General features: G+C 34.8%; 1 protein-coding gene and 1 pseudogene across 2 annotated transcripts in view; one reads left to right on the top strand and one right to left on the bottom strand.

Annotated features, from left to right (window-relative positions):
* Positions 1 to 26,498, bottom strand: part of SEMA3E (semaphorin 3E) — a 251,124-nt gene extending 224,626 nt beyond the window's left edge. The window contains exon 1 of the mRNA XM_081080109.1: positions 25,765 to 26,498. Coding sequence (XP_080936235.1) covers positions 25,765 to 25,879 — 115 coding nt within the window. The 5' untranslated portion in view covers positions 25,880 to 26,498. The remainder of the gene's footprint in view (positions 1 to 25,764) is intronic.
* LOC308510235 (small ribosomal subunit protein eS8-like) lies at positions 1,594 to 2,219 on the top strand (annotated as a pseudogene). Its single transcript has one exon. The product of its transcript is annotated as a small ribosomal subunit protein eS8-like (transcript).
* Positions 26,499 to 27,430: the final 932 nt, after the last annotated feature.

Genomic DNA, 27,430 nt, shown 5'->3' with positions numbered 1-27,430 from the left:
CACACACGCATCCATACCTACCTACCTGAAGGCAGATTTTACAGCAACTATATTGAAAAAAAAAAAAAAGAAGTTCTATTGTTGTAAATGAACTGCGAAACACTAGAAAGAGTTTTGAATGGAAGAAACAGGAGGAGTCACCTGAGATATAATAATAAATAATTTGTTTTCGTTAAGCTTTTTAAACACTAAGCTTTTCTAAATACTAAGAGCTGATGTGGAACCTCACTCTCTCCAGAGAGCTTTATTGACTAAATGGAATTTTTTCATCAAGAAAGGTTTTAAGTAATCCGGCCTAAAGTTAGTGAAATGGATTAATTGGATAAATTGATTAAGAAAAGAAAAAAAAATGTCTTCAATAGTATCTATTTTGTGGTAGGTTAAATGTGTGTCCTTGAGGAGATTAGACTATGAATTAGGTAATCTATTTGGGTCCCTTCCAAATCTATGATCTTTGTGATTTCAATAATTATGCTTGGTTGGGGGTAAATAGATGCTGCTAATTATGTGTGAGTCTATTTTCTTAACCTTTTGGTAAGTGGAGTTTTTATACGGCAAAAACATTTTGGACTATGGCAGCAATTATGATGCATAATAGAGAAATATCTGGATCATTATAAAACTTGATCTAGCTAGGGCAATTGTCATTCATGTTATGACCTTTTTTACATAAGAAAAAAATCACTTTTTTTGCATTTCCTTCTTTTTGTACAAGTACATTCTAGATGAAATAGAAGTACCATACATCTGATGTTACAGATATCTAGTTCTGACATGGGACATTTTGACAGAATAGAAAAAGGAATTATATTTGATTGTTTTTATTTGTACAAAAATCACAATTTATCACACTTTATTGTCTTCCAATGAATAGAAAGTGTCTGGCAAACTGGCTGCAGTCTACTTATTCAAGGGTATTCCTTGCTCTTTCTCAAAAGTTTGGCTTTCTCCTAAAAGTCCACTACAGCGTCCACTTCATGCTTACCCTTTTGCATCAGTCTGCAATGCCCTCTATCCACCTTGTTCTCTCTTTACTGAAATCTTACCGCATCCTCTGGACCCACAGGAGATCCCACCACTGCCAAGAAGGAATTGTCAAAGATTCCAATGCATGCCCTTTATTGTCTTCATTTTTAGAATTAATTTGGTTAAAATTCCTAAATATATGTTAAGAATTATTATTCTAAATAAAGAATACAAAGTACAAACTATATTTTGTCATAATTTTAAATATTTTTGTAGCCAGCACATTTATTTTCACCATTAACGTATGTTCATGTTTTAGATTCCTATATAATCTTCTTTTGCAATGGTATTTATATATAATCCTATTTTGAGAATGATCAACTTCTATTTCATATATGAGTGGTAACAAATGCCCCAAGGAGGTTGACTATAAAGGGATGAAACTAATCCCCACCAAATATTTTTCCATAACCGAGTCAGAGTATAAAGAGCTTCTACTTCCTTTACTAGAATTTATAATTTGGATACATTAGTAAACTAAGATATTTATGAAGGAGGAAATTTTAAATCACTCTTTAATGGGCTTTTTAAAAAGTTGCTTCAGCTCTTTCCAATCGACGCTGAGCCATGAGCATCTCTCTGGACAAGGGGCACAAGTGCCGCAAGACGAGCGGCAAGAGAAAGCCCTACCACAAGAAGTGAAAATAGGAGCTGGGATGTCCTGCTGCCAACACTAAGACTGGCCCCTGCCGCATACACACAGTCCGTGTGCGTGGAAACCACAAGAAGTACCTGCATTGAGGCTGGACGTGGGGAACTTCTCCGGGGGCTCCGAGTGTTGTACGTGCAAAACAAGGATTATTGATGTTGTCTACAATGCATCCAACAAGGAACTGGTACACACCAAGACCCTAGTAAAGAACTGCCTGGTGCTCGCTGACAGCACACCGGATGGACAGTGGTATGAGTCCCACTATGCACTGCCCGTGGGCCGCAAGATGGGGGCCAAGCCGACTCCTGAGAAGGAAGAGATTTTAAACAAAAAACGATCAAAGCAAATTCAGAAGAAATATGATGAAAGGGAAAAGAATGCCCAAATCAGCAGTCTTCTAGAGGAGCAGATTCAGCAGGGCATACTTCTTGCATGCATCACTGCAAGACCAGGCCAGTGTGGCCGAGCAGATGGCTGTGTGCTAGAGGGCAAGGAGCTGGAGTTCTAGCTGAAGAAAATCAAGGCCCGGAAAGGCAGATAAATCCTCCTCCCTCCTACCTTAGTCCATGTAACAAAGGTGTTTTGTGTTCTGTAAAAATAAATAAATAAATAAAAGGTTGTTTCATGTACTAGATCTTACCAAACAAAATGCTGATCTGGAGTTTATACAAAGTAGAGTAGTACTTAAAAAGTATTCTTTCACAAAAACAAAAAATTATATCGACCTAAATGATTAAGTTTAGGATAACATATTTGGGAATAATTCTAGTTATCTATAAACAGGCTATTTCTGGGTCCTTAGGCTAAAGATACTTTTGAAGTAGAGCTTGTCCCACATGTTTCTTGTATAGAATGAGTATCCAGAAAAGACTAGTTGATCATAGCACAACACATTTATCCATATATTTCTGGAGGTTTTACTCTTTGCTAAGTATTATGATATGTACTTATGATAGTGATGAATAAAATATTGCTGGCACTCTCAACAAGTTTATCCTAGTGAACTTAATAGATAGACAATTGCAATACATTACAATAATTGTAACAAAGTACAAAGTCTGACAACTAAGTTTCTGAACTTTTTGCAACAATGTTGCTAATCTTTTTTTTTTATATCAGAGGAATTATTCATTATGAATTTGTACCAACTGGACAAATAGTAAACCAAGTTTACTATTTGGAAGTGCTGAAAACGCTGCGTGAAAAAGTCAGACGACCTGAACTTTTCACCAACAATTCATGGCTCTTGCATCAGGACAATGCACCAGCTCACATGGCACTGTCTGTGAGGGAGTTTTTAGACAAGCAACAAATAACTTTATTGGTACACTCTCCCTACTCTCCTGATCTGGCCCCAAAGACTTCTTCTTTACCTGAAGATAAAGGAAATATTGAAAGGAAAACCTTTTTGATGACATTCAGGACATCAAGGGTAATACAAGGACAGCTCTGATGGCCATTCCAGAAAAAGAGTTCCAAAATTGCTTTGAAGGATGAACTAGGGGCTGGCGTTGGTGCATAGTTTCCCAAGGGGAGTTCTTCAAAGGTGACCATAATGGTATTCAGCAATAAGGTATGTAACATTTTTTCTAGGATGAGTTCACAAACTTAATTGTCACACCTCATATGCATCGAGTGCTGCAGTGGTTAAGGAAAGATTGGCAAAGGCACATCACGTCTAAGTCAAATCCTAAAACTGCACAGGCATTAACAGTGAGCAGAATATGAATGGCAAATACAGATAGAAAGAAGAGATATTCTAGGAAGCAGAAGCAATGTACAAAGACCTAGAGGCAAGAAAAACCTTGACAGTACCCAGAATGTTCTGGAATTTAGTAGCTCTGGAGACTGAAACTCAAAAAAAAGATACATAACAAGAAGGATAGGAAAAGTAAACAAGTTTCAGATCACAAAAACCATAATGTACCACGCCAAGAAGTATGCCTTTCCTTTAAAATGTCATGTGCATTCTTCCATTAAAAAGTTATTTGGGGAAGTTAAATGAGTAAGATTTGCATTTTTAATGATCACTCTGCTTAAAGTATGAAGAGTAGATGGGACTGACAGTAAGATATCAGTCAATTTCAATAAAGCAGATGGACCACAAAAACACCATTGAGATGAAAGAAGTAGAAATGAATTTAAGAAACAATAAATACGTAGTGTTCATGAACTTGATGACCACCTGACTCAACGCAGGTAGTTGGGTTGGTGAAAGTGTCTGGTAAGAGAGAAGCAAGATCAAGGGCCACTTACCTATTTGTGACTTGGTCACCGGGGTTAATGCATACACAATTCACTGTGATGGGAAACGCAGGAGGAAGATAATGAATCGAATTTTGGATATGCTGAGTTTGGGAAGGCTCACTGGTAGAGACTCTTAACAAATAAATGTATACACAAGTCTGAAATCCATGAGAGACCTGTTTTCCAGACTGGTCATTTACAGGTTTTTTTTTCCCTTCCTCCCTTCTCTAACCGATATCTAGAGTTGGGGGCGGGGAAGGAGTCATAGCTTTCTACAATCCTCCTGCATGTTGTGTTACTCATCATCTATTCTATACAGTCAGGAGTGGAGTGGGAGATGACAGAAGAGATGCTCTGAGTAAAGAAGTGGTAAAAAGTCCAAGTAAGAAAGGTAATGGGGAACTGGTGGAATAAACATTTGTGAGTACCGACTACAAATCACAGTTTTCACTATAAAGTAGGTACTATCCATTTTAACTGACGTTGAGAAAAACTGAGGTTGATGGAAGTTAAGTAATTTACCCAAATTCACAGTCAGAAACGAAGAGTTGAAGTTAGACATACATAATCTTTACCTTCTCTTTAGCCTCATTACAACAGCTTAGCCTTAGTGACAAGTTTGTTGGCTGATTCTAGTTCTTCATTCTACAGATACTATTTTATTTTGGCAATAAGTTTGTAGAAATGTCTATTTAATATCATCAGCCACTGTGTCCTCAGCTATCCATATTATAACCAACATGGCTTTACTATACAAAATCAGTTGGCTCAAATTTATTCTCATTGGAACAGTGCTTAATTAAGTATTGATAAAATTTGCCTCTGTGACCTTCTTTGCTCTATTTTTTGATGGATGGCTAGCACATTTTTGTGTTAAAATAAAATTGTATATGGGCATTCTAATTATAAATGTTAACATGACAGTTCAACTGGGTATTAAGAATAAAGTGAACATGATCCACATGCTGCTACTCAGAGATAAATACAATGGGATATACAATTTTTCAGAATTTTTTCATACTCATACATATATATATAGTTTGCAAATATGAGATTATGTAATATATAATGTTTTGTCAAAAATCTTATTTTTGCTATAAATTATGTAAACATGTGCACATGTGTACGTATATGTATACACATATATCTATATATATATTTACATTCTTATCAAGTGGTTCAAATATGGTTCAAAATTTAACATTTTAATAAAAGTGTTTTTTAGAAAACCATGACTCCCTCTGTTGGACTCCTTCTTTTCTATTTACATAGTAATACCTTATATCACAACATTTGGAGGTCTTGGAGTCATTTAAAGTCACTTTTTTTATTTTTTTATTTATTAGTTTCAGGTGTACAAGACAAGGTAATACTTAGACGTTCATCATTTATATCCCTCTAAACATTAATGAATGCCAACTATAATTTTATATATATAATGTGATGGCTCGGTGTGAGGTCGGAGGGATAGTGGATGGGAGGAGAGGGGGTTCACAGTGTGAGGGATATAAAGTCACTTTTGAACGTTTTTGCGTATTTTTGTTCGGATCCATTATGTGTTAAACTCATGGCATAAAACTCAGTTGGTCACTTAATTTCATATCATTTTGGTCATTTTCATAAAATATACATGAATCATACTTGGATTTAGCAAAAAATTAAAGTTAGCAAAAAATTATAATTTCATATAAACATGAATAATTTTTAGTGTACGTACATCTTGCAATAGTTGGACCATACTTGAATGAAAAAGTATTTGTTGCTTTCTTGGAATTTGCTTAACTGAGTGTTCTGAATTTTATCTGTTAATCATTAATTTGAGCCCTCCACTTACTAAGATCCCTTATTAACTCATTTCTGTCATTTCAAATAGTCCAAGTCATGTATTTGTTTTTAGTATAAAATGAGAAATAAAGAAAACAATAGTTCACTTGAAGCACTGTATTGAAAAGGATTCTGAAGCTATGCCTGGTCTTGGAAGTACAGAATGCCATATTCCTTGTCTGTTATGGATACATTAAGAGGAAGTAATCACATTTGCCTTGAATTTGTCACATGTGAGAAAATATTATTTCCTTCCCTCTTTGAACATTATTTTGAAAAAGGAAACAAAGGAAAAGCATACGAAATAGAAAAAAAGTACTGCTGTTAGAAAAGAGGGCAAACTATTATCAATTGTGGATAATATAACTATAAATAGATACATAGTTAAATAGAGCAGAAATTGTGTTTGTCATTTCATCCAAACCCCTAGAAATAGTACCCTGGCATTCAGTAGGTACTCAATACATATGTAGGTACTCCATAAATAGTTAAACAAATGTTTTATGCTTTATTTAATAAGTCCTAGGAGAGAAGAAGTTTCTCATCATATATGTCCTATATCGTTCAGAATGGATAGAATGAAGTAATAAAAATGAGGGATTTATCCTATATTCTATAAGATTATCTGTAGATTTGCATACCAAAAAAATCTAAATGATGTTTGAATACGAAATATTTTGTGAGATAATTTTCTTCCTGACTTTGATGGTATTTACAGATTATGTCTACTAACCAAAGACACGTCAGAATGGATAGTATACCTACTGTCACAATAATAATGTGAATGAATCTTGCTTTTAAAAAGTAGGCATTTTAAAGTGTCCTGATGTCAATGTGTTTCTTGGATAAGAATATGGCGGTTAAAATGGAAAAAATATTATTCTAAATTTATACTACTAGGTTCCCAAAATACCTTCTCACCTGGCTAACCAACTATATTTTTAGAAATCGATATCTCTGAGATAATCAGAGTAAGTGCATAAAGGGATATGTATACTAATGATCACAACAATATCACTTATAATAAGAAAATAAAACTAGAAACAACTTAAATGTCCTGTAATCTATAACTGAGTACATGAATTATGTTACATTCAAACAAGGTGATACTATAGGATAATCAAAAAGGATGCAGTATAACTATACTCATCCTTAGCATGGGGATACTTCATGCATAGATAACAACAGATTAATAAGCATGCACGATATGAACTCATGTTTATAAAAATAATTTATGTGTTCAAATATATAACTACATATCTGGAAGGATGCTTATTTACCAAAATATTAACAACTGTTAGTGGGATTCATACGTATTCATTGTGATTTTAGGTAGTTTTTGCATTTTCTCCTAACTTACACTTTTCTTTACTATCAAGAAAAGCAATAAAATCATTTTACTTTACAAACTCTTTAGTTGAAAACATGCTACTTATTATATAACATGAATTTAGGTTTAGAAGTTATATTTGATGTCATATTTTTTAGAATATAGAATATTCTATAGTATTATAGAATATTTTTTATCTACTTGAGATAGATTAATTGATTTAAAAAGAATTGTTTCACTTTTTAACTTAAAGGAAAAGAAAGTTTGACAGTCTCTATGACAATATAAGGGAAAGTGGCTTTTATCTTTCCATTTCCTCTTATTGATGAAATTGTCATAGTAAAGAAAATAAGATAGCAAAAGGTTGACCCTATTTCTTTAATCAATGCATATAAGTTAGAGGAAAAAAATTATATTCAAATATGCTTGAAAGCACTGGAAGATAATTTACTGATAACAACTGCAAAACACTCCAAACATACCTTACAAAGCAAATTTGATTTATGGCAGAGCAGTGAAAGTGTTTGTCATGTGTTTTTTTTCTGAGATAATGCAGGAATCCTGTTTATTATAGCATAGAATTTTGAAACATTGTCAATTAGTGCTATAAAAACTGTTGTATACGGAGATACATATGATAGTGATACACCTTATAACAATGACAATCTTGTTACTATCCATAGAGCCATTCCTCCTCTACATTCAAAATTCCTAGAGTGTAAACAGCTCATAAACAAGTAAGATAGGAAAATAGCCTGGCTGAATGTAATCCTATAGCAAAAACAGACAGCGGCTACAAATAAGCTTGGTAAAAATGTTTCTTTTTTTAATTTAATTTTAATGATGCATATTTTTTAAGATATAAAGTCTTCTGCAGAAATATTTTTCTAGAGCTTACTATTTGATTTACAAGGAGTTAATGAAAGAAATATTCAAAAAAAAAAACACCATGTGATTCTTTTTTTAAAGCACAGAACTTCCTACAAATACCCAGAGAGACTGGCAAATCTGCAAAATGACAGCAAATTAAAGTTACAAAATTAAGCAATCACAGCTATGATGGTATTTTAATTCTGCCATTCTGTTGTGGTGACCATTCCAAATTCTTTTAAAATAAAAATTGTTAAGACATTTAAAATCTCCTGTTTAACTTTGAAGAAAGATTGTGTTTTCCTTCTTCATATTAAAGAATTTCAAATTAACCTTTCATTTAATAGAATTATATAAAGTATCTTATAATATTTAGGAAGAAAATAAGCAATGACATTTATTGGGCAACAAATTCCCTGAAAGCCAAAAGCATATATTTTACATATTCTAATTTTAAGTTGGTCTTAAATGTGTGTTTCAATTCTCTCAAATACCGACATTTTAGAAACAGCCCCCAAAATGTATATTTCAGATTTAAAAATACTTTAAAAGAATGTCTACAACAAACGCAAGTTGTATCATTTCTAATGAACGAGTTCTCTTAAGACAATAAATGTGGGAACTGATGTTAAGAAAATGAAGTAAGAACACACAATAGCAGAAATAGTCTTTGAATATAAGACCGTTTCACTCCTGAGCTCTTGTCCTTTTTCAGGGCACCACATGCTGTTACTATGCTTATGATCCACATTCTAGACTAGAGAGAGTAGGAGAGGGTTTTCCTTAACTTCAACAAATAAACCACACATGTGAAGTCAAGAGCTGGCTTAGAGTCTGTGTGAAAACCCTCAGAAGGCCTGACAGCAATCTCAACATAAAGCAATAAGTTGGCATATTTGCCAAATAAGCTGCTGTCAGTTCAGGTGGCTTTAATAAATAAAAGTCACTATTCTGTGAAGGAGGCAGGAATCTCATGAGTACTGACTGTGGCGATCCCTTCCAAGGGGGACACTGTCAAGAGGAGCATGATCAGCAAGCACCCTGACAGCAGACTGGGGATAATCGTGGCACGAAGAATATTCATCCCCCAAAAGGGCACGATTACTATATGTACACATTTAGAGGTCTGTCAAGACTTATATGCTGCTGGCGTTAGAAGAAAGAATTAAGACTAAAAAGTAGAAGGTACACGTTAAATTAGATGTGAGTTTAGGTAGATAATCGCTTTTCTCCTCATAAGAACATACAAATAGGAATGGACTTCCTTATCAAATAGTGATATCCCTTTCTATGAGAATGTACACTTTAAAAACGATAAACGTTTCTGGATGTCATGGACATGATTTAAATCACTAAAATTCTTACCATCAATACAATTACCTGATTTTGGCAAAATTCTACAAGGTTTCCTAACTTCCAGTCTTTTTCTAATTAGTGACTTGGTTTGATTATTTGGTTGGAATAGGATATATAAAATGCTAAGTGTGTAATGTTGGTCTTAATTGCATAAGTGTAGTTAATGTTTTTTTCCACATTCCAGGAGTTACTCCTCTCTCCCACTCTCCTGTTTTCTCTCCCTTGCTCCCTCCTTCCCTCCCTCTTCCTTCCCTCCTCTCCTCCCCGACCTCCTTCTCCATTCTTGCTTTGGCATGCTCTCTTCTGTACTCTTTCCCTGTCCCTCTTCTTCTCTCTCTTTGACTTTCTTTCCATCAGACAATTTCTTAGCATTTACTATATCCCAGGCATTATTCTAAATGCAGACAAATGTTCTTCCATTTAACCCTATCACAGTCACTGACATAAGTGCTATTTATTATCTACCTCTTTGAGTCAGAGAAAGGTTAAGTAATGTGTCCAAGAACACACTAATAAATTTGTTTCTGACACTTTGCTTTCCAAAAGGTGCTCAAAAGTGGAAAAAATAATGCACAAAATGAACCAGCTCGTTTGCCTTGAGCAGCCAGGTATAAGAGTCACAGACAGATGAGGATGCCATGTTGGAAAAACCATCACGTAGTATCTGTTTTTTTAAAAGTTCAGCAGAAGGAAAGATTATAAAATTAAATAAAATAATAAAGTTAGGAATGGACCCACCCCAAATTATTTAGATGCCAAAGGAAGCCAATCCCAGCTGTTATTCTTTGCTCTCGCTGCCATCCTGCAAGAGCAGTATGGGGGAGTGTGGGCAACAGGCTGCAGGAGCAGCTGGGACTATTTGTTAAGAGAAAAAAATAGTCAGTGGAGACAAAGGGAAATTTCAGGGGCGAGCAGTGTGAATGGAAACCTGGAGCCTGGCTGGGGGAGCCTCCCAAGTAAAATGCAGCAGTGCTGTCAGCAGTGAATTTACAGTATTCCAGAAACCATTCACAGGCAGAGCCTTTGTGCCCTACAGAAATGCCTTTGCTGGCAAGAGTTTCATTCTTACCAATGACAAATTGTGTATAAATTGTTCTAATTTACCAGTATTCTGGGCATTCAAAAATAAAACAATATCAAGGTCTATTCTAACTATAAAGTGGGTGTAAATTAGCAGACTAAAAGGACAAATGGCATATTTAGTCTAAAAAAAAAATAATATATATATATATATATATACACATATATATATATACATATATAGATTGCTGTTATAATATGTTCACTAATATAGAAATGTAAATGCCTAAAACATAATAATATATTCTAAAAGACAACTGCATATAATAAAATCCTAGTATTCTACTTATTTTACATCCCCTGAGACTGATATCATAAAAGGCATCTGATGTGTTTTCTGACTGATTACTGCTTTATGTGTATGTAGATTTTCTCATTGATATCAGCTTCGTAATTTTATTTTTTATATTTATTCCTTTCCAATTTTATTGATTTTAAGTCTTAAGGACTTCTCTTTTGATTCTCCGGATACAAAAAATTCTTCTACAATCCTAAAATAAATCAGACTTCAGTTTGCGCATACATATTTTGGAGCAAGTAAAAAACATTTGGCAAAAAAATCTGTCAAAAGCAGTGCCCAGTACATAACTTTTATCTTATTTCTGAAAAATATAATGACAAAGATATCATTACATTCTTTTAATTGTAAGCAAAATTGACTTAACTATAATATTTTTCTTCTCATATATGTCTGTATATTATTACAGGGAAGTTTGCTTTGGGGAATTACTAGAAAATCAAATCACATTAATGCGTTAAAATTTAAACATATTAACTTCTCATAACTGTGACATATAGTAAGAAAATTGATATTTTGGGTGGCTCCTACTATCCATTCCAGTATTTTATAATCCTATCTTCTCTGTTCTCTTTCTTCATTCTGAACAAATGCAAAGGAAATATTTTGTGTTCCCTTATTAGTGAAAAGGTGAAATTTTCTGGACAATTGAGTACATCATAAACTAAAATTTTATCATCTAACATTGAAAAAATGTTTTCTCCTTTTTGATTTAAATTTTAAACATGGGTAGTATGGCTATTCTAAGAATACAACATATGCTTAGCTCAAGTTTATACAGACCCTTAAACTGTTAGCAAGCTCAATATTCTAGTACCCATTCTAAGCAATTACAAAGTATCTGTCAGATATCATTCATCTGAGCAGAAATATGTGTAACATTTATGCATTGTGGCATGCCAAACTTGAAAAATTTTTAATCTTTTCTTTTTTCTTTTTGGCTTTGATAAGGAAATATAAGCTATCTCTGTTTCAGCAATAATAATAAAGTTATTTCCAAAGGAATCATTTTTATTTTCCAACACTTTTTCTATTTAAAAAAATGTATCATTTGTGACTTGCTCAGTCAGAATTATCAAAATTATCCTATTTTCTACATATTTAGTTTGACAACCTGACTTTAGTTTCTAAAACTAAATTAATCAAGTGTTTCCCATTTCCACATTTATTTTCTCCTTATAGTAGTAAGGGAGAGTGACAAATGTGTGTGTTCTCCTGAATTAACTTTACTTTTGACATTTCTGTTAATGTCGCTTAATTTTCTCTTTCACATTAAATGTATTATATTTGAATTAATAGCATGGCACGAAAAAGAAAAAAAAAGTTCAAACATACAACATTGCAAAATATATTGTAAATTTCTGTAAGGCTTGTAGATAATAAAATCTAAGATAAATGTTCATTGGTTCTTCCTCAATTAATTTGGGTTAGGAAATAAATTGAAAATATCTTACATAAACTAACTATAATCATAAAACTTATAACCATTGTCTATCCTCCTCACTATATTATTACCTATGCTTTTAAAATAATAAATCCACAAAACAAAGGCAACATAGTCAAATTATTTATAAAACAACCTTCACACAAGGATAAACTGACAAAAACAAAAAAACATTCTTGCTTTTGGTCACTGAAGTCATTCCTCAAAAACAAAGGTGTTGGTTAAGTTCACTTTCATAGTCCTGCCTTTTTTTTTTCTGATGTGTCACTAATTTTGTGAATTAATTCTTTGTCTTTCTTTCTTCATAGTACATCACTCTAGAAATCAATGAGATGCTACGTTGGACACTGGGAAATCACGATTGGAGCAAACTGGAAGACAAGGTGATTGAAATGTGACACTGATCATATAATGGCCCAGATGAATTCAACCTACCTCTGCCAAAGGCTCAAACTATCTTTCCATAAAATATGGATATTTTTTCTGAATAATTGTAAAGCAGTTCTGGATATTTCTTCATAGCTTTTGTAATAGAAGACTTAAAGTCAAACTAGGGCCTAACATTTTGGAGCAGTGGCAGAAGAAAAGTATTTTAAGCCTTTTTCCTCACTTCTGAATGCTCCTCAAGCCGCATCATCTAATTTTTTGAGATCTTCATTAGGAAACTTTTATATGTGGCACTCAACAAAAGAATTAAGATTAGTATACTAGTGTGAACAGAGATAACAATTAAATTCTATACATTAAATACAATAGATAAAATATATTTATTAAGTACCTAAAGTTTGTTACATTCTAAGGATTCAAATAATAAAAAGCAATATACTTGCTTTCAAAATTTCAAATTCTACTTGTGAATTTGCATATATTACTTACACAAAGAAAATGAGAATTCCTTAAAGTCCTATGTAAATGGGGCAATTTAATTTAGCATGAATAAAATGCATTTGTGATACTATTGTGTACAGAACAAAGAATAAAAGAATACAGTGGAATTTGGTTAATTAAATATACAAGGGTAACTGTGTTTCATGGAAGATATAGTGGAATAGAGGTGGAAGAATGGCAGAAATTTTGGCAAGATGGGATAAGACACATAAACAATTTGTTCATTGCTTCTTGCCCAGATTATTCCTATTCATCTCCAAGACTCAGCTCTGGTCCTCCTTTAATTCCCAACTCAATGCTTTCATAGCACTTTGTGTTAACTTTTACTATAGAAAAAAACCTTGCTTCATCATGGCTGACCACTGTTTACAACTAGATAGTAAGCTTTTTGGGAAAAGGGTTTGAGTATAGGTAAGGTGTGTGTGTGTTTGTCTGTTAACAAATTTCTTATTTTATTTTTTGTGGTAAAAATTTTTATTATGGTACAGTATATATGACAATATAAAATTTAGCATTTTAACCATTTTAAACGTATAATTCAATGATATTAAGTAAATTCACAATGCTGTATAACTATCACCCCTAAAAGGAAAGGATAGAAATCGTATTATATGAAGTGATGCAGAAAAAGTATTTGAGAAGAAACAATACCCATTTATAATTAAAATCTTTAATAAAATGGGTATAGAAGGAAAGTACCTCAACTTAATAAATGCCATATATGAAAAACCCTCAACTAATTTCCCACTTAATGGTGAAAAACTGAAAGCTTTTCCTGTAAGCTCAGGAAGAAGACAGGGATGCCCCTATCACCACTGCTATTCAATATAGTATTCGATGGAAGTCCTTGCCAGAGAAATCAGCCAAAGAAAAAACTAGAAGTCATCCTAATTGGGAATGAAGAGGTCAAATTGTCACTTTTTGTTGATGACATGATTCTATATATAGAAAACCCTAAACATTCCACCAAAAATAATCTATTAGAAACAATAAACAAATACAGTAAAATGGTAGGATACAAAATCAAGGTACAAGAATCCATTGTGTTCCTATGTACTACCAATACAAATTCAGAAAAAGAAAGGTAAACAATAATTCCTTTTGCAATTGCAACAAAAATAATAAAATACCTAAAAATGAACTTAACAAAGGATATGAAGAATGTATACACTGAAAACTAAAACACATTATTAAAAGAAATTGAGGAAGACACAAAGAAATACAAAGATATTCCATGCTCATGGATTGGAAGAATCAACATAGTTAAAATGGCCATATTACCCAAAGCAATATAAAGATTGAATGCAATCTCCATCAAAATCCCAATGGCATTTTTTAAGAAATGGAACAAAAATAACATCAGATTTGTATGGAATCACAAAAGACCCCTAATAGCCAAAACAATCTGGAGAAAAAAGAACAAGGCTGGAGGTTTCAACTCCCTGATATCATTATATACTACAAAGTGACAATAACGAAAACAGCATGACGTTGGCAGAAAGACAGACATGCAGACCAATGGAATAGAACTGAAAACCCAGAAATAAACCCGTAGGTATATGGGCAGATAATTTTTGATAAAGGAGCCAAAAACATACAATGGAGAAAAGAAAACCCTTTTAATAAATGGTGCTGGGAAAATTGGAAATCTATGTGCAAAAGAATGAAACTAGACTGCTATCTGTCACCATATACTAGCAAAATTAACTCAAAATGGACCAAATACCTAAATAGAAGAGCTAAAACAATAAATTGCATAGAAGAAAGCACAGGTACTAAACTTATGGATTTTGGGATTCAAAGAGCATTTTATGAATTTGAACTCAAAAGCAAGGGAAGTAAAAGCAAAAATAAATGAACGGGACTATATAAAACTAAAAAGCATCTGCACAGCATAAGAAACCATCAAAAAAAAAAAAGAGGCAACCAACAAAATGGGAGAAAATATTTGTAAACAACACTCTATCATATCAGGTCTGATAATGATCTAATTATATCTAAAGTATGTAAAGAATTCATACAACTCAACAACCAAAACCCAATCTACTTAAAAATGGGCAGACAACCTCATCCAAAACTTCTCCCAAGGAGACATACAAATGGCCAATAGATATATGAAAAAACTGTCAACTTCACTAGTCATTAGAGAAATACAAATCAAAACTATGATGAGATATCATCTCCCAACTATTAGAATGGCTATTATCAACACGATAAGTCATAACAAGTGTTGGAGAGGCTGTGGAGAAAAAGGAACACTCACACACTGCTGGTGGGAATGTAGATTGGTACAGCCACTATGGAAAACAGCATGAAAGTTCCTCAGGAAATTAAGAATAGAATTACCATATAACCTAGCAATCTCTCTTCTGGGTACCTACAAAAAAAATCTGAAAATATTTATTCATAAAGATATATAGTATGTACCCATATATTCACTGCAGCATCATTCACAGTAGCCAAGACATGGAAACAACTAAAGTGTCCTTCAATAGATGATTGGATGTAGTATATATACACAATGGAATATTACTCAACAAGAAAAGATGAAATAGTGCCATTGCAACAACATGGATGGATCTTGAGATTATCATGCTAAGTAAAATAAGTCAAAAAAAGTTGATTTTACTCATATGATTTTACTCATATGATTACTCATATGATTTACTCATATTTTACTCATATGATTTTACTCATATGTGGGATATAAAACTGAAAAAAAAAACAAAACACATGAACAGACAGGACAAACAAACAAACAAAACCTCAAAGATGCAGATAACACTTTAGTGGTTACCAGAGCGTAAACAGGGGGAGGTAGTAAAAGAGAGTAAAATGGATCAAATATATGGTGATAAGAGAACTGACTCTTGGTGGTGAACACACAATGCAATATATAGAATTGTACACTTCAAAAATATATATAGTTTTACTACCAATGCCACCCCGATAAGTATAATAAAAAAAGAAAATGCTATTACAAACATCAAAATAATATGAAATAAATATGGAAATAGTAAGCTTTAAAAATAATTAATTTGTATGTTTAATTATCAATAACTGTATATAAATATGGAATAGAAAAGGAATAGGTAGAGAATGATATAATAGTTACTTATGAATTTAAGTACGTTTATTAAGACCAAGGCTGTCATTTGGAAATTTGAATGAATGACCCTCTTAACCCAGGTGACGGAACGGAAGGGAAAAAAACTGAACAGGGTAATATGAAAGTGAGGCTTCTTTGTAGCATCATCCCAAGCACTTAGCCCCCAGTGTTTTTCATGCCCAAGTGCGCATTAAGAATCACCCACAGGGTTTGTGAAAACACAGATTCCCGAGCCCCAGAATTGTTGATTCGGTAAGCCTGATTTGGCAGCTCCCAGGGGAAGCTGATGGCCAGTCCCGTACACTTTGTACTTCACTGGTTAACCCCAGCTTCTCTCTCCTCTATGACCCCAGTTTGGAAGAGGAACAGAAGAAAATCCTAAACATCATCTCCTTCGCAATGAAATCTAACTAAGCCATTCTTCAGGTGAATTATTTAGCAGTAGTTTAACCTCTAAAAAAATAAAATAAGCCTTTATAATTTTGTCATTTTGACTACAAGATCGAAGGGAACAGCAACAAAAAAATTTATTTTAATTCAGTAGATACGAAACACCCAGCCTTTAGTTACAGGCTTTAGTCATTTTATTCCGTCTGGAGGTCTTACCCGAAAAATACTCCCTGCCCTCAAGGACCTTAAACTACATTTAAAGACAATAACATAAAATAATTGTATAAGCCATCACAACACGGTATCATACATCTCAATGGTACAGTTACATTTTCTACACTAGTCACATGAGCTAGAAAGACAGTGTTCATTAGCTCCTTTATATTTATGAGGGAAGTAAGCCTCCAAAGTTCAATGATTTCCAAGAATAATACAGCATCAAATAGGGCACACTGGATTCAAACCCAGAATTTTAAAATTGCCTGTCCATACTCTTTCCACTAGTACATGCTAATAAAATTTCCAAAAGTGTTTTGGAGAAATTAGACACACTGGGAGGTCTGGGAAGGAGAATAAAAGAGTCCTACTTTTCTGGAATTGAAAAGGAGCTTAGAAGTCACATAGTCCATAATAAACTTTTTGACTCAGGGTTAGGAAAAAAGCAATCAGGACACATAAATAGCTATAAGCAATGCTGTCAGCCTCTTTGGCTTTTGAGTTCCACAGTGTATCTTGAGCTTTGAATTTAAAGCCCCCATCCATTCCTATCTTTGGCTGGGAGAGAACTGGTCAGGAAGGAAAGAGTTAGTATCCCCAACTGACCTCTATATTCTCCCTTTTTTATTCCCATTTTCTTTGCTGCCGTTCTTTTCTGGTTCTGGAGTTAGCCCAAACACCTAAAATCACCACTGTGACTTATCCTTAGAGATGCTGTATCCTCTGCTCTAGCCTGTAAAGAAAAAACCCTCTTTATTCTGGTTTCAATGAATTAAAACTCAAAAATCTCAGATAAAACAAGCCAAAAGTACATAGACATAAACAGGTTTGCATAAATACTACTCAAACATGCACTTAATTCAAGTTTAGCCACAGAGTGGATAGCAGATGCTATTCTCTCCTACTTAGTTCCCTAATTCCTTCCGTCTCCCAGTCTCCATAGCCCCATGGTGCTGGGAGCCTCAGCTTCCCACCGGAAAAATAGGCGAGACAAAGAGGACAAGGTAGCTAGGAAGCGATTTATTTTAATACTTTATTTCCTGTGTCACACATTTCAACACATTTTGAACGCCTAATGAGTATAATTAAACTTTTTCTCTTTAAAAATTAAATGTCATGTTTTTATCCATTGAATAAGACAACAAAAATGAAGTAAATATCAAAGGTAAACTGAGGACCAATACATATATATCATTCACTATAAGTATGTTCTTTCCACTTTGGGCTTAAGGTGGGGAAGAAATAAAAATATCTATCTGGGAAAGACAGAGGGGAGACGAAAAAGAGAGGAAGAGGGGTGGTGAGAACAACACAGATGGGTCATCCAAGAATTAAGTGATAAGAAAAAAAGGAAAAGGTGGTGGCAGTCACTCAGCAATGACAAGTCCATATAAAGGTAGATTTAAGAGCAACATCACCACCACAAGAAAGGACACTAGAGGAGAGAATATGGTTGATGTGTTGGGAGGATGTCTGGAGCCCCACCTGCTTCACTACAATGGAGCACTGAGGGGCATGAAGGCGACGAGGCAGAGAAAGCCAGAGCCTTTCTCCTAACATGTTTTACCAAAGGAGCCATAAATAGTTGTTCAGGATTCCTAGTTTCCCTGGTACTCCTCACCGCAGGCCCCATCAGACTTCCCTTTAAAAACACTGTTCTCCGTCATTTTGTTGGATACATATACCCATGTTACAACATTTATTGAACACCTACTAAGTGTCAGGAATGGTGCCCCACACCAGACATCTTACCTGTTTGTCTAGGGGAACGTAGAGTAGAAAGTGTTCTTTCACTTTCAATGCAAATGAAATCCTGGGCTGGTAGCTGCCTAGAGGACACTGCTTAGTTTAACTTTTGACAGTGTCATGGTCGTTGTCTGCCCTTAGTGATATTGGTTCTTTCATGCTTCACAAAGCTGGGTCTACAACTACCTTTCACAGTAACTTTTGTTTAGTTTGTGACTTAGGTCTGCTGTCACCATCAGATAAAGTTCCACGCTTCCTTAAATTATTGATAAAGAAATTCTACAGTAACTGACAAACATGAGAGACACCAATACCCCTTGTTCTTCCTACTCATCCAGTCCATTAAGAGCCGGATTTCATAAAAGAAAAATCGTTGCTTTCAAGTAAAAACAAACAAAAAACTGATGATTAAAAACTTTCCCTTATTTTAAGTCACAAATTAACTCACGATTGCTTTTCGAATAAAAAATGGACCCCGGGTAGGTTAATTCTCTCTGAACCTCTTCTGATTAATTGAGTAACTTATGAAAAGCTTCTTAAGGATAAAATATTTGCCACATGAATTTGCATTATCTCGTGTAATCCTGTCAGAGTGCTACAAGTTATATATTGCTCCCTTTTTCTTTCAATTTTCTTTGGGGAATACTGGGGAACAATATGGTTTTCCAGAACCCATTCGCTCCAAGTCAAGTCATTCTTTTCAATCTTGTTGTGGAGGGTGAAGCTCACTGGCCATGTGGGAATCGAACTGGAGACCTTGGTGTTATGAGCACTGCACTCTAACCCACTGAGCCAACCGGCTACCCCGTATCATCCCATTTTAAAGATGAGAAAACGACTCATATACTCAGAAAAGATCAATCACTTGCTCAGGTCATACCGCCAGAAACAAGATTCACATTAGGTATGCCTCATCTGAAATCTAGAGTATTTAGGCCACTGAAATTAGAATGTGAGACTGTTTTGTAATACCTCGACCTAAACTACTTTTCATGTGTACTGTGCTAAGACTATGAGCTAAATCCCTGAGCAGAGAGCAGGGATAGTGGAGAGTTTAGTTACCAGGGATAGAAATAGAAATACCTCTTTAAACCTCAGAAATCATGGACTTATTTTCCTTTTCCATACTAGTTATGAAAGGAAGATTACCAGGAAAATGGGGCCATATGGTGGGAATACCCTGCACCAGTCGATACTAGAACTAAGGCAGGCTGAAAACTTTGTGAGTCAGTTGCTATGGCCACTACAAGAGCCCGACAAAGTCAAGTTATCAATTCCACAGACATTTCTGTTCTTGAAATCCCCACATTCTTTGACAGGAAATGTTCTCTCAATATCTGATACTGTAACACTTGTTTTAAAGGTGGTGTTAACATATCCTTTTCATGCATAGTCCAGGAAATCCAGCCTATAAAATATCCAGTCTTGTCATTATCATCCTTAGCATGAGTACAAAGAATAACGCTTGTTTAAGTGAAAGAAATAACTAATGACATTAATAGTTTCTCTTATGGTTCAAATGTTATTCAAAACCACACTGTGAAAAAATTCATTATTAAAATAATCATCCTTTGTATAATTTATATAATATTCCAAAGTGTCAGATGTGCTAAAGACTACTAACAACATTTAGCCCTGTCTATTGAAACCAAGAAAATAATCTAAACTCTGCAGCTTTTGGAAAATGTTTTAAGCGATATAATTTCAGTTATGTTTTGTTTTAAATTCTTTGAGAATGAACTTCTAAGACCACTTGAACACTGCCGTGGCTATGGATGAAGGGGCATGCATGCATGCAAAGTACTATTTCTGGATTCCTGCAGACTAAATTCCTCTACTAAACCACATAAGATTTTACACACAAAGATAAAGGAGTAAGTCTTTGCATGCTCTCCCACTAACGACTTCAATGATGATTCCAGTAGATATCTTTGATGAAATAAAACTGGCTCAGCAGATTGCTAACAATAACTTTCACCAGCAATGGCCGTCATTTGATGTTTGGTGCTTTATTATGTGGTCATAGAACCGAGGCCACCAAATGATCTCATCCCAGACAGAAACAGAGGCACTCTCTATAACATGCTCTCAGGATAAATAACAAATCTGACATGGACAGTAAAATAATAATACGGCAATGCAAATTTTTGAAAGACTATTCAGTTGTGACAACATGACTGTTGAATACATTTATTAGTCAAGAAAAGTATTGGTTATTTATTATGGATAGAACACTGCCTTCACAAAACTTTTAAGAAATGGTTTTATGCAACTAAATTATTTTGCAGTCCCAAATCAGCCCAGCTCATTTATAAATTCCATTTACTGCTTTTTCTAACGCTGACTTCTCTGATCTTCTTTCTATACTAAAGCATAACTCATTTGTCCACTATAAAACCCAACATCCAGATAAGAACTGAGTAACTCATAGAGTTATTCAGGGTCATTTGTGTGTTCATTTGTATGTACACTTCTGTGAAGTACGGGCAATATTTGCTTTTAACAACATAATACAAATACAAAGAATAGCACTATCTAAAATCCTTGCATAGATTCCCTCTACAGAAAGTATATTCTGTGTAAACCAAACTGAAAAAAAAAAAAGTAATTTCTTTCATCTTATCCAATGGGTTATTTATTTATTATTATTTGTTTTAATATAAATGTTGTGTAAGAAATCCACCACTTAATTCTCACTGATACTCCCCAATGGAGATCTGGGCATTGAAGGTTTGTGTTTGCTCTCAGGTCCTATTTAACTACTTTCTTTATGAATCATGCTTTATGACCAGTTTTTATTTGTTAACTACACAGGGATGTGTGACGAATGTTACTATTGATAATACCTAGTTACTGGCTCAGGAACAAAAGCTATGAGCTGGGTCAGGAAAAACTGGCTCAGTCACTTAACTCTTTTTTTATTTGCTCTGGATACAAAATAAATACCATAGCCTCCAGGATGATCATTCAAAACTTTTATATATAATTGTGATCTTCTAGAATTCCTTCTCATTTTTTTCCATATAAAAGGGAAAACATTCTAAAATGTGTGGTGTAAAGTGAATATATGTAATAAATGGATATATGCACATTTTTATAGTAAAAAATTCTGGCCATGAATCTTGGAAAACGCACAGATGCTGTAATCATCTTCTAAATTATTATAACTAGAGGTCAAAGGTAGGGAAAGTGGGATTTGGAGTGAATGCAATGTATCAGGATAAACTATACATTTTAGGCCATTTAAGACCAACTTCTTCTGTATTCTATATTAGCATTATCCTAGCACTTATTGATATTCAAACCCATGCCATTCCCAAGGGTTTTTTCTCTTTAGGACACATTTCTTTCCAACCTTCTCAGTTTATAGCAGTCTACAGGAAACATTAATAATGTAATTTTTAGGTTATAAAGTGCTTTCACAGATATTGTTGTTCCATTTGATCCTTTCAAAAACCCAGTAAAATATACAGGGAAAGCTCCATTACTATCCCTATTTTCAAATCAAGGCATCTGGGGCACAGGCAATTATCATTAGTGTAAGTGGGAGGACTAGAGCTGGAGTAGAGACCTGTGGCTTCAAATTCTGATCTCTCTGAACTGTGACAAATCTGTATTAATTGGTTATAACGTCCAAATAACAGATAGACTAATTAACACTCTCTTTCCCACCTTCTGTATGTATGGATATATATTCAACGCTCAAATCTACATTTATAATGTCAACTTATTTTAGAAATAATCTTCTGCCATATCCATGCCTTTATTTAGCTATCTTTCACCGAACATCCTGGGAGAACATCTTCTGCTTAAGCAGCCATTCTCCCTTGGCTTCTGTGACTATGTCGCTCTTTATTGGGACTTTGATAACCTATCCCAAATGCCAAACTCCCTGGATTGAATTTCTGCGGCTTTCCACATGCACTACGATTTCTTCTTTGACTTGAGGCTTTGCTCATTTGTTTTCTTCTTTGAGCACCATCATCAACATGGTTATTTTTGCCTTTCCTGTAACCTCATTAATGCAGAATGGTGAAAGATCAGGAGAGAACAGACATCAACAGAGAGAAGTGGCTGAATCCACCAGATTCCTCTCCCTTTATTCTCTGTTTCCTTCATTTCTGTCATGAGCATCATAGCTATTTTTCAAGGAAATTCTTGGCATAGAACACTACACATTTGTATTAATCATACCAATATTACCCTCTTTAGGGTATTGGCTATAATTCTTAAATATTCATAAACTTTTAAATACTTGCCTGATATAGCTAATCTCAACTCAGATCATTACTTAAAATTCTTACAGAGCAGGACAAAAATATTGCCATTTTAATCTTCGCTATCTCTTTATTTGTAAACCGATTTTATCTTGTACCTGTAAAATATATCAAAAGATATATACATTGCCCCAACAAGAGTAAGCATCTCATCTTTTTATTCACAAAACTTGCCCTACGTTAGCATATTTGCTTAATATTGAAGTGGAGTGAGTATCCAGTAAGAAGAGGGAGGAGTTCACTATCACCTCACTGTGGCTGGAGAGCAGTGGGGAGTATGGTAGAAGAGGCTCCACATCTCATATCAACTTTGTACCTTGTCTCCCTCCTTCTCTGCCAGTTCTCCTTTTAGTCCTAATGGTCTCTTCCTCTCAAGCTCTGTTTAAGAACATGCCGCTTCCAGAGATAGACAGGGATGGAAGAGAGAGGAAAAGAGAAATTCTTGGGCCTTTTTTGTTGGGGGGGGGGCAGGCATATTTTTACATAATTTAACTCAAGCTTTGTATATGACAGTGCAACTTTCTCCTTCTCAGGCTTGTGGTATCAAGAGTTATCTTGATAATGAACGATACAAGAAAAAAATGTTTGTTTTTCTCCCATGTGGCATAGACCACTGCTATGAAATGAATCCCTGGATTAATTCAGTAGGCCACTTCCAGGGAGCCTTCAGGATTTCTCTGGTGGGGTCAGGCAATAGTGAAGAGGCAATACATTGCTTATGTCTAGTGCCTCTTATTTCGAAGGACCATGCACCTATTTATAATATTAACCATCTGATTCACCACTACTGAAATTTTACCATTTCTGGTATCATTTAGGATAGCAAAAGATTATACTCTGAAATAGTCTCCCCTTAGTTTTTGGACATCCTACATGTCCACTGAATTCCAGAGTATATGGAGGTAAATGGGATCTTCACAGCATATCGATAGGACTGAATACCCCTGCTCTGGCAGTCCAGTGCTTTCCCTGTCACTGAGGTACCCACTGGTGGTGCAGCAGGCATTTGCTGCTTCAGGCTGCGTCTACAGTGTGATTTCTTCGCTGACTTTGCTAACTACACTGCACAAGTGAGAACATTCTATTTCCAGGTAACTCTATGCTGTCTTTGTATAAAAGCACAGTCTTGCCCATTTTCAGCTAGTGACAGTAAAACCAAAAGGAAATCTTGTAGGAGTTTTCATTCTAGTGTACACAGAGATACCAGCAGTTCTACTCCCACACCATTTAACACAACTCATAAAATCAGTTACTGTTATTCCTTTGATTGAGAGAGATATAGTGAAGATGAGCCTGATAACAATATTATGCATAGCATGATATTATGCATAGCATTTAGTTTTATTAGATAGTTCTGGTATGTTCTGACCAAATTATAAGCCCTCTAATAAAATATTGAAATGAGATATCTTTGCAAACATATTGATATTGAGCTATCAAAAAACAAGCATCCTAATAATGAGTTACAAAAAGATGAATAACAGGCATAGCAGAGTGGTAGCTTCCCGAGCTGACAGCTATCCACTTGTCTGCATAAGAAAAACAATCCATGTAGTACCTTTTTTTCCACACCCTTAATTTTTCATACTCCATCACATCAAATTTTTACATTTTGAGATATTTGATCATAACTTCTTAGAAACATGCATTTTGATACATATTATGACATATCTTCTCAAATCAAATGACGTGTGCTAATGCTAGGTACTATATGTTAAATATTTTAGAAATTTAGTGTCAATGTGTCTCTTAAGTTCATGTTACCTACTGGAGAGTGTTATAGGAAATCTAGTTAAACTAAGAAAATATCCACAGATTTTAGCTATTCTGAAAATGAGAAATCTCTATAGTCAAAGTCAACTGTAAGTCGTCCAATGAACTGACAAAAAAGATCAATTATGTCATATAAAACTGAGGCAGGCCTTCCTTTTTGTTTCTCCTTCTGGTAAACATTACACCTATATTTTAAAGATACAGGCTTCTGTTCTTTCTACAGTGGGGGACAATTTAAAAGCTTACACAATTGAAAGATGGTTCTTACGTAATTCTTATTGCTGCATCTGTTATCTGTCTCAATAGTTAGGAATAACAAATACTTCTTTCCTGAAGATTCATTCCAAATTTCTTTTAGGTTAGTAAAGTCACTTTCTCAGAATTTGGTTTTGTTTGTTGCTTGTTTGCTTGTTTGTTTATAGGCAAAATCACCAAACCTATTCATGACTGGCTTTTACTAGTCCTGATGCAAAAGCTATCTTTTGATGATTTATTTATGACTAAATGCTGCTTTAAAAGACATAGCTGCAGAATAAAATATTTAAGCACTCTGACAGATCAGCAATTAAACAGTATGAACTTACATTTAAAAGAATAGATGCTAGAGAATAGTATCTAATATTTTAATCAGTATATATCAGTTTACAAGGATTTGAAATAAACTGAATTTTTTTCACACATAAAAAAATCTAATAATCAATTCAAGAAGAAAACTATATGTTGTTAGTCATTTTAATTACATGATGATCACTTTGTTATCATGGTAAGGAATCATTTTGCTTCTTGGGTATTTTCTTTTCTCCTTGTCTCATTCCCATTATGGACAACAAAAAACAGAAAAAAACAATTGCACCTCTATTTACCTAAAGCTCTTCCCAACATCCTTGTTTCCCATAATGCATAAACTGGTCTTTAAATACCAACTGATAACTTGGTGGATTCAACCCCTCTGGCTATTTACAACCTGCTTCTGTTACATCTGCTAGGGAGTGAACTTCTCATGAATAAAACCTAATATTTACAAGATAAAAATAACATCTCTAAGTTGGCACGTGATTTTGCATCACCTTCAGCTGTGGTAAGTATGCATATTAATTAGAGGTACTTAGAATCTTAAGTCAGTTTTGCAATAATATTTTTCAGCTGCATTTTAAGGACGTGTGAAGACCAAAGATCTATCTTAAATGACTTTAATTTTTTTTTTTTTTTAAACAAAAGGTTCTGAAAAGGTGACCTACCTTTCTGTGTCAGGCGTAACCGGGGGTGAGTGGTGTCAGCTGTGTGACCTCCTGTTCTGAGCTCCAGTAAGTAACCCCAGAGGAGCCAGGTGAGCAGGCATCCAGCAGATGCCATGCTGCCTGCTCGCGGTGCAAGCCCTCCGATCCTCGATTTAAGGCGGGTTTGAGTTTTACTTAGGACTCCCCTCCAGGGGCAGCGTGGGAGAGGCTTTGTCAGAAATTGAACGCGTTGTCATCAGAAAGCACGGTTCCAAAGTGCCATTTGTCAGGCGGTATTTAGATATGCAAAACCTCGCTTTCCACCTGACAGTTGTTTATAAGCCTGGAGCAAGAGGACATTCCAAGGAATGAGTCTTCAGAGTCCTGTCCTGTCTAGCGCTGTCTCCAGTAACTACGCGGGTGGATTCACGAAGAAACTGTATTTTGTAGTCACTTCTGCGAGCGGTTCATTGAGGGAAAAAAGCCCCCAGCGCAGGCAGTGCCTTCCCCCAGTGAAGCTCTTCTTTTCTGGCTCTTTAAAGCCTCTCAGAAGTCAGCCTCTTGCACCGACTTGCCAAACAGCTAGTTTTAATTCACCTTTCACCTTGCTAATTAAAAAGAAGTGTCATTCCCTCTAGGAGTTGCAGGATCCACCCAGCAGGGATGCCGTTCTGTCAGCGGTCTGTGTTTACAGGGAAAGTTCAGGCAGGGTTGAGCTGCTTACTTGCTGTTTCTAGGAAGTGTTTCTGGTGCACGTGCCGGCTCCCACCCGCCCTCCCAGTAGGACTGGCCCCGCGTCACTCAGCAGCAGGAGGAAAGTCCGCGATTTGATGGGAAAGGGGGAATCAGGAGGGAGAATGGTATATAATAGGCTGATTATTTAAGACTATATAACAGAAGAGGGTGTGTGTCAGGCAGAGCTTTTAAATGCTCAGTCACCAAGATAAACTCTTAAACAAATACAAATTCATTTTAAATAATCAATTTGTCACCATCTAGTACACACATTGATTTTTAAAAGGAGTTTCCACTGATCCCCCCCCCCCACCCACCCCCCCACACACACATTTATGGCTTTTTATATTGATTACATCTTACAAATGTTATTTTCAACTCTTGTGAGGGAAATGTGTTTAAAGAGCCTGAAAAAAAATGTCATCTGTGATTGTTTCATAGATGTGTTGGAACAAGATTATTTTGCTTAGGGGGATTCTTCAAATCAATTAGAAACAAGTCCTTTAAAAAAAGAAAACAAAAGCAAGTTATAAATTTCACCTCAAATATAAGAACATTTTTTCAAGTGATTTTCTTCTACATAAGGATAAAGTAACTATGACACAGTTCAGATTCTCTACCCAACAGACCCCAGTGAAGCAGGTATCAGAAAACTAAAGATGTGAAATACCTTAGGATTCAACTGCTATGCACTTTCAGAGTTTATTTTCCTAGACACTACGTTTGTGTAAATAAGCTTAACACAATAGGTCAACTTTACAATCTACTTTCAATCAATCTCATAAAATAAACCAAACACTCCGTAGCTGTTGGCATGGGAATGAAAAGCATTGTTTTAAGATACCAATAAACTTGAATAGATATTTGATTTGATAGCTGAGACTTGAATGGTAAACATATAATTTCAACCATGATAATTTTTTCTTATTCTGTATTTTAAATGATAATGATT

This window comes from Rhinolophus hipposideros, assembly GCF_964194185.1.
Source record: "Rhinolophus hipposideros genome assembly, chromosome: 18".
Lineage (NCBI taxonomy): Eukaryota > Metazoa > Chordata > Mammalia > Chiroptera > Rhinolophidae > Rhinolophus > Rhinolophus hipposideros.
Note: the sequence above shows the minus strand (reverse complement) of the source record. Positions and strands in the feature narration are given on the sequence as shown.